Source organism: Cuculus canorus, chromosome 2 (genome assembly GCF_017976375.1).
Source record: "Cuculus canorus isolate bCucCan1 chromosome 2, bCucCan1.pri, whole genome shotgun sequence".
Taxonomy (NCBI): Eukaryota; Metazoa; Chordata; class Aves; order Cuculiformes; family Cuculidae; genus Cuculus; species Cuculus canorus.
The window spans coordinates 153,507,791-153,521,354 of NC_071402.1; the positions used below are offsets into that span (position 1 = coordinate 153,507,791).

Genomic DNA, 13,564 nt, shown 5'->3' on the forward strand with positions numbered 1-13,564 from the left:
TGAGCTTGTGTTGGGAGCTTCAGCTTTGGTAGAGTTAGTGTGACTCTTCTGCAGCTGTTTGTAGTGCTGCTTTCCCTCAGGAGGTGGGAAGGACTGCTGTGAGGTTTAGCATTCAGAATACCGCTTTGTGTAGCAGTTTGTGCTGGCACTCAAGCAAGTTTCTCTTCTGCCAGAAGCAGACACATTGCAAAGAGGTTCATCCATGCTCCGAAGGGGAAGAGGGAATTGGCTGTGGTGGTCAGTGGGGACGGACATTGCCAAGCTACCAGCTCTGTTGGTAGAACTCAGAAAGGTCTTCATGAATGGGGAAAGTCTGCTGTGTGACCCAACCTATGGAAGAACAGGGGTTGGAGTTCTGCCATGGGGGAATTAGTGTGAAAGAGTCCGGCTCTGTCCCATTAGAACAGTATTTCTACCTCTTGCAGCTGTGTATCGGCTTGGACTGTATAGAATTATACATCTAAATCCAAAGCAAGGAATCAGAGTTCCAGTCTCTTTTCAGAGATGAGAACAAATTTAACGTGTTTCAAAAGCTTTTCAATAAAATGAAGATGTAAGGTCATTATTATATTGACATTTTGGGACATCAGAAACAGAATTAATTCACTCTCTTTCCAACACCAAAGGCTTTTTAATGTCATCATATTTTACATCTACTTCTATCCTGCTTTCACACGCAATGTAAACTCTAAGTCAAAATTACAGTCTTCATCTACAAGGCTGAATAATTTTCTCTGGGCTGAATTTTCTACTGTATAAGTCAAAACTACTCTGCATAGGCAAGCCTGCTTTCAGTCAGTCACACAGCTTCACGTCAAGAACCTTCCAAACTGGGAGTCGTTATGTATTACCTTCCAAGGGCAGGCTGCAGTTTTTCAGTTTGTCTTCTCACTTAAAAGACCAACCAAAAAAAAAAAAAACCAACCAAAACAAAACTTAAGAGGACAGTAAACAAAATGAGTTATATCTCGCCAAGTAAATTGTAGCCATATTCCTTGCTGTACAGCTAGGAATTGCTCAGACCCTTAGGAGATGCGATAGTCCAGACTTCTGAAAGAGACACCAAGAAAACTTTCTGAGATTCACATACAGTAATGATAGCATTTATTTGCTGGTTTTGTTTAGACATCATTGTACAGGAACTATATTTTTAGTTTAGTGACAGGATGAGAGGGAATGGTTTTAAGCTGAAAGAGAGGAGATTTAGATTAGATATTGGGGAGAAATTTTTTACTGTGAGGGTGGTTGAGACAGTGGCACAGGTTGCCCATCACACATGGATGCCACATCTCTGGAGGTGGTCAAGGCCAGGCTGGATGAGGCTTTGGACAACCTGATCCAGTGGAAAGTGACCCTGTCCATGGCAAGGGGGTGGAACTGTATGGTCTTTGAGGTCCCCTTCCAACCCAAACCGTTCTATGATTCTATACAGGGTGCTTGTGTATCAATAGGGTGGGTTTCCCAAACGCGTTCAGAGTGTGTGGGTATCTGTCACCTTTTGGAAAAATCTGTCATTCTCAACCAGTTTCTCTTAAAGCACTCAGATGTAGAAGTTCTGGAAAAGCATCTTCTTTGCCTTTTCCAATTAAAATACCATTGTCTCTTTTCTGCAGAAGGTGATCTCATGGATTGTGATGGAAAATCAGATTCCAGCCCAGAACGGGAAGCTGTGGATGATGATACCAAAGTGGCAGAAGGAGCTGATGGCATTAAAAAAAGGAAGCGAAAACCATATAGACCTGGTAGGATACATAATTTATATGGTTCTGTGTCCCTTCTTGTTTTTGAAAACAATGTGGAATTCTGAAGTATTCTATACCTAACTGGTGATTTTGGATTTTTTTCCCCTCTATAAAATGACTTCTAGTCCTCTTATGGAAATACTTTTCCTGAGCAACGAGCCTCTTCTTATGGTGCTGTCAGTTATTAGTTAATAGTTCAAATCTATACCTTGTATTGACCCTTAACTTGATAGGAAGTGTATTGTGTTTATATAATTGTGGGAGCCAGTTTATGTGTGTGTATCTGGCAATATCTGAGCTTCAGAGAACTTTTTGCAGGTATCTTATTTGTTTTCTGAAATATTTGCTAAGAGTAGTTCACTAAATATTTGCAGATGACTTCATTTAATTAGTTCAGTTATTGGATGAATTAATTTATTTTAATTTATTAGTGCTGTCAACTCTTAATTATCTTGACTGTGGACTAGCTGTGTGTCCTGGACACAGAAACACTTGAGCTGTCTCCAGGCAGAAAAACCTAGAGGTACTTAAGTGACGGTAGGAAGTAGCTCTAATTCATTAGGAATAAAACTAAACCCAAGATAATAAGCTCTGCTGAGACACCGCCTGGTTGTTTGAGGCGTTCTTGTGTCACATACCTTGATAGTCTCAGAATCTGTGTTAGCTTGCTGGGTTTGTGTTTCATTATGCAGCCTCCCAGTACTGTGGGTAATAAGTTGATTGTAGTCCTTGCAGTCACAAATTCTGGTTTTGGCAGTCACACCCGTCCTGCTTGCTGTAATGGGCCGTATCCTCTGATAATGAAGATAGTAGGGGGAGAGAATAGACACAATGAAATGATTGAGGGAGTGAAAGCAAGGAACACTGTGAAGGAAGGAAAGGAAGCAGGAGTTACCACATGGTCAAATTTCTCTTTCTTCTGTAACAGTAGCTAAGCAGATTTCTACCACCTTTTACCCTTCCCATGTCATTTCATAGAATCATAGAACGGTTTGGGTTGGAAGGGACCTTAAAGATCATCCAGTACCAACCCCACTGCCAGGAGCAGGGACACCTTCCTCTGGATCAGGTTGCTCAAAGCCCCATCCAAGCTGGTCTTGAACAATCCAGGGATGGGGCAGCCACCACTTCTCTGGGCAACCTGTGCCAGAGAAGTTTGTGTGGGCACAAACCCACATTGCTTAACAGATATTTCCTTTTTTTCTACAAGTAATGTACCTCAAAAAAACATTTATTTCTGTTGCTGAGTCCTCAAGAGAAAAGAGTTTCATTTGCTGAAAGTGATTTTGGATCATGAGTTGAGCAGCTGTCTGCTGGTTTTCTGCAGCCAGCAATTTCCCTGAAAAAGACACAAATCTGAATCTGATGCATACGCACATACCAACTGTAACGGATCAGGATTAATTATCTTTATTTTGTGATTTGTCCTCTAGCAGCCTTGTTTGGAGTGACAGATTCTCTAGAGGAATTTGTAGAGGGTTATTTTTTTGTTCTTTAAGGTTCTTTCATAGATTTTATTTGGTAGATTGACTTCTAATTCTAGCAATTCATCAGCTTGCAAAGCAAAGGAAAAAATCTGAAATTTGCCAAATTTGGTGATTTGAACTTATTGTGGATGTTTTACAGTACTAAAATTCTGATCCTTTTTGATAATTACAGATATACCCACCGGGACATTAAAATTCAGAAATATTTCATAAAACTCTAAATGGAAACTCGTCAAGTATATCGTATTCATTCTTAGTCCCCTACGGAGGCAATAAGTCCCCCTTACCTGCAGAATAATCTTGACTCTTATACTTACTATGAAACAGTTTTAATCAACATACTGAATTTTGCATCCTTGTTAGGTATTGGTGGATTTATGGTACGTCAGAGAAGTCGTACGGGGCAGGGGAAGACTAAAAGATCTCTCTCCAGGAAAGATTCTTCTGGATCTGTTTCTGAGCAGTTGCCTGGCAGAGATGAAGGTAAGAGCAGAAGTTTGGTTTTAAGTTTATGTTCATGTTTAATGCAATAAAAATAATGCAACTCAACAACATACAATTCTTTCCAGAGATGTACTACGAAGAGAGAAGTTTTTGTGTTTGTCATTGATGGCTTTATTAACACAGCTGAAAATACTACTTACTTACAATTTCAACAGAGCCCATGATTTACAAAGAAACTGAAGCACTAAATTGCAGCCTGTTGTGGGAAAGGAATAGTGAGGATGATGAGGATTGCTGAGTTGTGTCAGAGCTCTGTTTAGCCTAGCTTTGCCCAGTAGAAGACGGAAAGATGTGTAAGTTAGCTTTAGAGCAATCCTTTTTGTGATGGATCTTCCTCCAGAGGAAGTCCTGATCCAGTTTTAATATTCATCCATATTCCATGCTGAATCATAGAATCACTTGGTTGGAAAAGATCTTTGAGATCATGAAGTCCAACCGTACCTGTCCACTACTTAACCACACCCCTGAGCACCTCATCTACCTGTCTTTTAAATAACTCCAGGGATGATGACTCCATCACCTTCCCTGGGCAACCTGTTCAGTGCCTAATAACCCTTTCGGTGAAGAAATTTTTCCTAATATCCAATCTGAACCTCCCCTGGTGCAACTTGAGGCCATTCCCTCTCATCCTGTCACCTATCACTTGGGAGGAGACCAATACCCACCTCACTACAACCTCTGTTCAGGCAGTTGTAGACAGCAATAAGGTCTCCCCACAGTGTCCTTTTCTCCAGGCTGAAAAATCCCATTTCCCTCAGCCACCTCAGGGCTTGTTCTCCAGCCCCTTCACCAGATTTGTTGCCCTTCTCTGGACGAGCTTCAGCACCTCAATGTCTTTCTTTATGTGAGGGGCCCAAATGTATCTGGGTATTTTTAGGTATCTGTTTATGCTCTGGAAAATCTTGTATTGGTGTGTTCAACAATACGCTTATTGTTAGATGAAGAAATAAATCCTTTTCATATTTAACTGGATATCTGACAGTGTCATAAGCTACCCTCGTGCTTTATGTTATGAAAGACGATTTTAAGAAAATCATTCCACATTAATTTGTAATACAGGAAGATTTTCTAGATGTGTGTTGTATTCCCCCATCAGCTGTTGTCTTGATTCCAGGGCTGAAGAACCCTGCTCTGGTCTCTCTTCTCATAGCAAAGCCATTTTCATGGCTCTGATGCTGTAGTACTCCGTAGATTGGGCACCTAACAAGAAGTCAGATTTTGTTTACAGGCCTTGTTCTCATTTGCTGTGTGTGACCAGACTAAATTGTTTCATCCATCTGAATTTGTTCACAGTATCTAATCTAGAAAATATTGAAATATCATTAAGGTGAGATGTGGGATATGTTTAGTTCAGAGCCTGTTTCCTACACCAGTAGGTAGAAGGAGGCAGCTGCTTCTAAAAGTTGGCTGTCATCTCAGTTAGGAGAAGTCAAAGGCCAGAGTGTTCTGTCGTTATCTCCTGTCTGTTTAGCTCTTGCGTTTTTCACTTTTCTAGAGCCAGATTGATCCCTTGGGATATATTTGTACAACATGGTGTACACTGGATGTTTACTGTGGTATCCAGGCCATATTAAAAAACAAGTAGTTAAATCTTGTCCTTGCTTGCATTTGTACAGCTGCTTGATGAAGCCAACGAATGTTTCTTTTATCAGTGCAACCCAGTATTCTAGTTAGGGCCACTATTCCGATATAGTGCTTGCTTTCTCTTGCATATTAATGTTAAAGCTATGTTCTTCTGCTTTGTGAATATTATTTCAGTAGTACACTATATGTTTCAAGTAGTGCTGAAAATTTTGCTTTAAAGTTTTTCATTTCTATAGGGATCTGCTCCTTTAAGTAAAAAAAATGGCTAGAAAGTTAATTCCCCATTCTGAATAACAGTACAATGCATATTGTTAAAAAGCGGTGTTCTTAAACAAGCATTCTTCAGTTAAAAGTTTGAGCTTCTTTGTGTCTGCTCAAGCACAATTCCTTGTTAAGAAAAAAATAACTCAGAAAATCCTTGTGTGTATTAAGTTGTCACAGCTTGCTGAGAGCCTGCTTCTCAGCTGCTGGTACTCATCAACCTCACCAAGTTCTTTGGTCCTCTTGGCATGTTCCACCCCCTTTCTCTGCAAAAGCTGTCTTGGACAATGCAGAGGTCACAGCATTGGTGAGCCTCATTCTACTCGCCATCCTCTGAATACGGTGTGAGAGATCACCACAGAGCACAGCATGGCTGATTTTACTACCACAATAATGCAGTTTCTTAAATAACTTTCCAGGGTCATTAACTTCATATATTTCACTTCTGTAAGGCAGAAGTAGCAGGACTTAGAAAGTTCTGCTTTTACCTGCAGTGTTTTCCCTGCTTTGATGAAATAAAATCCTGAATGATTGATGAGCACTGTGTGCTTTTGTGTTTATTAGAAAAATGCCACTTCAGAATATGGTCACTGTATAAATGTGTAATTTTTCTCGGAGGGCTCCTTTATAGATTTCTTTTTCTAGCCTATTCATTATTTATATGACAGTCTTTTCTCTGATTTAAAAAAAGACTTTTCTGCTTTTAATTTGAGAAAAATCAGTGTATGAAATGAAATGAAATGTGATTAATGTGTAACTCAAAATTGATGACTTTGGAGTTACTACTTCAGTGGAATTGTCTTTCACGTATCTGGTTGAATGACACCTGTAATTTCTCTCAAATTACCGTATTCTTTGGTGGGTTGATGGTACGAAAAGTAAAGGTCTGGCTTTAGCCAGTGGGGTGCAAGGTAGCGGTGTGAGTGATATCACCAGAGCCAGGTGATCAGGTGGCACATCACAGCTGACTGGGTAAAAGCCACCTTCAGAATACATCTACAGTGATGTTCAGTGAACCCATGCACCCAGAGAGGTAACGAGATAGGTTAGGTGTGATGCCACCAGACTTTCAGAGCAAGATACCAAGAATTTATTTATTTGTGCCTGAATGTTACTTTGTAGGTTGGACAGAACAGCTGCCAGACACACCAGTTGAGGAGTCTGCCCCAGCTTCTGAAAGCACTGAGAAAATAAAAAAGCGTTACAGAAAAAAGAAAAATAAACTTGAAGAAACCTTTCCTGCCTACTTGCAGGTAAAGCTGTTGGTATCCTTCTTGTGTAAAGACATTAAAAACCTTGATTTGTAGTTCATTTAACCATTTTCAGATTCCCGTTTTGTCATTGAAATGAGATGGATTTTTCAGTAAACGTTACTAAGTTTGTACAGAAAGCTGCATATTATTAAATCTCCAGTCCCCTGGTGTTATTTCTCAATGTAAGGATCTCTGTTTGTTCTGAGACGGAAGGAAAAAGACTTTCTTATCTCTCTGAACTAACTCTGTAGGATGTCTTAGCCTGGTCATGCTGTTTTCTCAAGTTGCTAATTTTTCTTTTCAGAAGATTATAGAACGTGATTTGATAGGAGAAACTTGCTTCCTACAGCTCTGTGGTTTTGTGTGCCCTGCACCTCCCTACCACAATAATCTCTGATCTTTCCCCTCCATTAGTTCTGTGATGTCCCCAGCAGGCAAGAGGTAGCACTCACAGATAATAACCAGGATATAAATGGTGATTGAGCAACTTACCTACCTACGTTCAACTGGTTGATAAACTGGTTTTGGTTTATATATGTCTCTCACTGAGAACGTTCTTTGCCTGGCTGCCTTCCTCAGCCACATTTTTCATGAAAACTATTGTCTTGCAGGTGCTCACCAAGCTTCATGACACAGACATTGAAAGCAAGGAATTGACAGAGAAGCAGAACACCCTCTGTCTAAAAATAATTTGTATTTTGTAATGGGGAAGTGAGTTGGAAAGAAAATAAGGATAAATATTTTTCTCTTAATGCACATTTTACCCTAGTAAAGCATGGAATACTTCCTACATTCTTCTTTTGCTCATGTAGAAATAACTGGTGCTGAAAAATCCAGACTTATTTTTAGCAGTTGTGTCCTAAATCAAGATTTTAAAGACTGCACGAAAAAAGTTCTTACATAATGAATAAAGATTGGCTTGAAAGTTTGATAGGTCATTGTCAAATGACTGAGTGCTCAGGCTTAGGTGAGTGACAGCTGCTTTATTTTTGAAAGATACCAGTGTAAGTTAAACAGCTTTGGGTTTTTTGTTACTCTCGTTCAACATTGGGATGAATTGGAGTGAAGTGAAATGCAGTGTCTGGACATTCTAGAATTGGGACCACAATGCGCTTGCATGTTTTTCATAAACTTCTTGTGTGGCCTCAATCAAGTTGCTCAGCTGTGTTCCCCTCCCCCAGCTGTCCTTTTTGTGCTGGGAGAAATGCATTGAATACTGAAAAACTTGTGACATACAAAAAACTGTATTTGTACACTGACTGTGCCCCATCTACATCAGACTGTATTTTTTCTATGTAATTTAGAGCGTGAAGTTAATTAAAAAATGTTTATAATGCTGCTACCTCAGGTAAGTTGTATCCACATCTTAGAGCCTGGAAGAGATACTGGCAGGCATGTGAAACTGAGACTATGTTTTTGTATTTCTAGTAATCATTGGCTTTTAATTTTAGCTTTGATGTTTACCCTACTGTTTTAATAGATACAGTGTTCTTCCTACACTGAATTATTTTGTCTTCTTTGCAGGAAGCTTTCTTTGGGAAAGACCTACTAGATACCAGTAGACAAACCAAGATGAGCCTAGAAAATTTACCTGAAGAATCATTTCCACTCTCCTGTAAAACAAACCTGGCCACCAATTTCCTCGATCCTTCATCTGACCCCCTTCTCAGCTCAACCTCCGCTCCAGCTCAGGCGAAACTGGGACCTCAAGGTATCCAAAGCTCAAGTTGGTGATAATTCAGTGATGTGATTTTGTCGTTGCAACCAGGGCTTTTCCACTCTTTTTTTCTCACTGTTTATGTGATGTATTTTTCAACATTCCCTATATTAACTGTCCTTGTGGGGTCAAGTTCCATTGATAATCAAATGATATTCATCTCCTGGGCTTCAGCTGTTTCAGAAAGAGCAACGGATGGCACAACAATTGGCACTCAATGCAAAGCTGAAACTACTTGACTGTCGCGTCCATGTCCGTAAAATCCATGAAAACTTATTCTGTGTAGGAAGAAGCAAACAGAAGCATTATTGCATGTGACAAGAATACTGTAATTAAAAAACATTTTATGTAGTTTAGTGGATATTAGTTGGATGAATGTCATCCAACTTTATTTTCTTTAATGTTTTAGATTATTTTAGGTTGCCAGTCTCCGTGGAATTTTTGGTTCACCATGTCCTTTCTGAACATGAGTGCCCTTTCCAGGTACAGTTTGTAGCCCCTAGGCAGTCTTTTTCTATTGCAAAACCTTCCTGAAGGTACTGCTGAGAGTTTTGCAAATAGCCTGAGGGTTACAAAGTGCTGCTGAAAGAGCAGCTTCACACAGAAGAACTATTAAAAGTGAAAACCTTACTGTCCCCTACAAACTGGTTATTTCTCTGTGTCTTGTGGTATGTGCTGTTACCTGTGAGGTGTTCTTACCCTTCTGTATTTTTTAAAAACTGCTGCTATTTCTTGTCTATTTGAGTTCATTTCTGAGTTGTGTTTCAGCTCATCCTTACAAATTTTTAATCTAAAATTGCTCACACACACTGAGATAGCTTCCCGTGTCCAGAGTCATTTGAAGAGAAGTCCCTTAGTTGTCATTGGTACTTGGTGAAAATCTGGTAGATGAAAAGCAAAAGGCTACATTTTAATTAAACATTGATAGTGATATAGTAAGTGATAGAGAATGCAGAAGTAAACTTCCCTGAAGGGGAAGCCAGAGCAGATGGGGTGTTTCAAGGTCTGTATTTCATTGGTTCCAACACCACAAGAAAATAAACTTAGTTAGCCTTTTTTTCAGCCAAGCATTCTTTTGAAGCCAGGAATACAGATTCAGACGTCTTTGCTGGCCTATCCAACTGCAAGATTAAAGTCATTAAAGTTCATGTATTGTGGTAGTATAAGTTTTTAAAAATTCATGAATTCAATGTTAATTTAAGGTTCTGTTTTTCCAAAGTTCAAAAGGATTTTTTTTAAAAAAACTGTTCTTTATGAATCAGCAAAGTTGTAAAACTTTGTCATTTCCTTTTTATTCAGAAACAAATCATAACAAGGTGACTATTACCAAATAAATCACTAGCCACAGTTTTAGTGGATATTGTACTGTCTTTACTGTTTTATATACAAGAGACTCAAAGGACAGGGCTTTCTAGCCATAGGAATGTTCTCAACAATTGTCTCTCAACTGTTCAGATTTCCAGCCAAAATTGTGTCCAGTCAGAGCTGTTTGTTGTAGTTGGAGAGCCAGCGGGTGAAGTCATATGCCAGTATTGATCAGTTCCAGTGCAGTTTTCCTTAACTCTTTCTCTCTGACTCTGTGGGAGACAGTTATCTCCACATAGCCTCCACACATGTGATAGTGCCAGATTCATTTTGGGTGGTGGAGACCCTGGTAAACTGGCAAACTGCTGAGCTAACAGCAGTCCCACCTTCCTTTCTGCCTGGTGTTCCAGAGAAGCTGGAGGCCAGAGCAGTGTCCAAGAGTACCTGCAATGTTTTCTTCATGTCAGTACAGACCTGTCTTTGACACAGGAACAAAACTGCTTTATTCACTGCACTGGGAGGCTGTAGGACTGTGCTGTTACTGATCGTGTTATTTCTCTACAGAAATATCTCACAAGCATTGCTGATGTAGGTCTTTACCACGAGGAAGATGTTCTTCTCTTGGAAGCCCCACTTGTTTAATCCCAGGATTAAGGGTTACATATACTTGTTCATCTCCCAAGGAGCTCTCAAGCATCTAAAGAGGAAGTTATTCTCTCTGCTTTGCTTTTGAGAATGTGCGCAGGGCTGCCAGGAAGTCAAAAAGTCTTGTGTTCAGCCTGCTCATGAACTGAGAGTGCATTTCAGTGACATAGTCTGGGATGGTGTATTCTTAGAGCCTCAGTTAAGGGTAGCTGGAGCTTCTGTCAGACAAGAGTGCAGTAGTGATGAGCATTGGCAGAGTCAGCAAGAAAGGGATATTTTGGAGTCATAGGATCATAGAATGATTTGGGTTGAAAGGGACTTTAAAGATCATCCAGTTCCTTTAGGTTCCCTTAAAGTACTGGAAGGCTACTATAAGGCCTCCCTGGAGTCTTCTCTTCTCCAGGCTCAACAAGCCCAGATGTTTCAGTCCGCATGTGGGAGATGCTCCAGCCCTTGGATCATCTTCATGGCCTCCTCTGGACTCACTCTAACAGATCCACGTCCTTCCTGTGCTGAGGACTCCAGGAGTCCTTTTGTTTACTATTAAGACTTAGGAGTCCTTTGGTCACTATTAATCACCAGTAATTGACTGAAGTGAGCTTCAGACTCCCTGTCCTGATTTCAGTCTGGCAAAGAGGTTGCAATTTCTGTTCTCAGTGGCAAGACTCGCCTTCTCTGTGGTTCTGTGTGGAACACTGCACATTGTTTGCTGCATGGGACCAACCCTTCAAATAATTTCCAAGACAGTGCTAGAACAGCGTGCGAAGGCTCACTCCCTGGGAACACAGAGCACCAGATCTCCAGGGTCTCCTTGGCTGTTCATGGGTAAAGTTGAAGGTGCTGATTGGGATCTGTTCATCCTGAGGGCTGTCCGAGACTCTCCCGAGCTTCTTGACCTGGGTGTGTCTGATGAAAAAGAGGGCACTTGGTGAGGTGTGTTCTGTGAAGGCTCTGGCAATGTGATCTTTCCTTTAGTTTCAGATAGCTTACATTCAATGTGGTTTTTTTCTAGGGATGCTGAAAAAGTCATCTGTTGGTTTAGGGTCTCCAGGGAACGCTAAAGAAATTACTCCTAGACAAAAGGAGTGGCTGAGTCTGTGCAGCTGCTGGGACATTTTATAACTAGATACGTTATTGCATGATTAAACATCTTAGGGTGGCTGCAGCCTCAGGAGAGGCATTTTTATTCTTTTAGAACTTCATAAATAAAAGTGAATGCATTGGAGGAATCAGAATCATGAGATAGCAGTAGAACTGTGCATTACAGCATTACAAGCAAATTATTTTCCTTTTTGCTTTGTCTTGGTTTTCATCTCCATTCTGAAAGAGTCAAATTAATGAGCAGTATTGAGCTATTTGTTTGGCAGCAGATGTCAACCAGCTATTGATTCTGATCTGAAGCAGCTGACTGAAGTGATATACTTGTTTCCAGGATAATATTTAGCACACATGGAATTAAAATGAGGGAAAAAATAGAAGAAAAATGCAAAAATATGCTTTAGATTGGATGTCTTATATGAGATTTATGGATCATAGAGTCTAGCCCTTTGCTGTCACTAACAGCCCTTTTATAGACTTAACCAGCTCCATTTTGAAAGCAGGTAGCTTTTTTCTAACCTACTAATCTTGTTGGAAGGCCATTACAGAATCTGATTGCCTTAATAGTTAGGAGCCCTCTAATTTGAAGCCTGAATTTATTCATAACCAGTTTGTAGCTACGGGTGGTAAACTCTTCAATTATATCTTTCCACCTGAGCTCTTTCTAGCTACTTATTCCATATATTTATATTCAAATTAGAAGTTGCATTTTCAGGATCTGTTCCAGAGAACATTACTGAGGGCTGTGCAGAAAAACACTATAATATAAAATACTACAGAAGAATTAAAGCTGTTAATGCACTCCCAGTGCTTCCTTCATAAAGGCTTTTTTTTCTTCCTGATACTCATCTGCCTTCAAGTAGGAATCCAGGGAAGTTACACAACAGCTCAAGTCAGTCCTTTGCCTGCCAGCCAGCTTAAGTCATTAACATCACCTTGTGGGTGCCTGGTTTTAGTTACTTGCATAATTAGACCAAATTCCCAGAAGGAAAAGAAGCGTCAAAAAAAAAAAAAAAAAAAACTGAAGAAAAACCAAAATAAAACAAAGTACCAAACACCCAACAACTAGGTTTTGTTTGAAACCTTCCATGTCATAGTACTTTTTATCAGGTACACAAACTGACTATATCCACAAAGGTATGTGGTTTTGATGCACTTTTTAATACTTCTGGTAGCAATAGGAGCTGTATTCTTTATGTACGTGTGAAAAGATCAGGTTGCTCAAAGCCTCATCCAGCCTGGTCTTGAACACCTCCAGGGATGGGCCAGCCACGACTTCTTTGGACAACCTGTGCTAGTCCCTCACCACCTTCACAGTTAAAAATCTCTTCATAATATCTAATCTAAATCTCCCCTCTTTCCGATTAAAACTGTTACCCCCTCACCCTGTCCCTGCACTCCCTGATAAAGAGCCCCTCTGCAGCTTTCCTGTAGACAGTGATCCACCCAGTTGAGTGGCAAACAGAAACATGATTTACTTAGGATGGTGTCATTTCATCTGCACTACAAAAAATAAAAATAAAGAATGAAAATAATAAAGTGAAGAAAAATAATTTTCATTTTGAATTTCAGTAATGGTAAGAGGAAAAAGAGTTGTCTCTGAAGAACTTCTCATTCATGGTAGAAGTTACCAGGTTGGAAGGTAGCCTTATGAGTAAATCATTGGTACCAGGCTTCTGAATTAAGCTGGAAATGCTTTCCTGGGGAAACTGAGTTGCAGCAGTGGGAATGAAACCCATATCTGTGTGAAATTTGTTCTTTTACTTTCTGGTCCGTCTTCAACCCACCCATATTTGTTCTCACCATCTCATACATTTTATGATTTATATTAATTCCTTTTCTTCATTTAGTTATATCCATATACACTATCTCTTCATGCTTTATTGGTCTGGCAATGATTGCTCATGCAATCCTCACAGTGTGCAGCTTTTCTGAAAAATATTTTTCTCAACTTTTATTTGTCAAACA

General features: G+C 39.9%; 1 protein-coding gene across 10 annotated transcripts in view; it reads left to right on the plus strand.

The window, feature by feature from the left end:
* The window catches only part of KMT2C (lysine methyltransferase 2C), a 216,326-nt gene that overhangs the window by 158,355 nt on the left and 44,407 nt on the right, over positions 1-13,564 (plus strand). For all 10 annotated transcript variants that reach the window (XM_054060776.1, XM_054060778.1, XM_054060777.1 and 7 more), the window contains 4 exons: positions 1,614-1,742; positions 3,593-3,712; positions 6,701-6,831; positions 8,356-8,542. In XM_054060776.1, the coding sequence (XP_053916751.1) occupies positions 1,614-1,742; positions 3,593-3,712; positions 6,701-6,831; positions 8,356-8,542 (567 nt within the window). The remainder of the gene's footprint in view (positions 1-1,613; positions 1,743-3,592; positions 3,713-6,700; positions 6,832-8,355; positions 8,543-13,564) is intronic.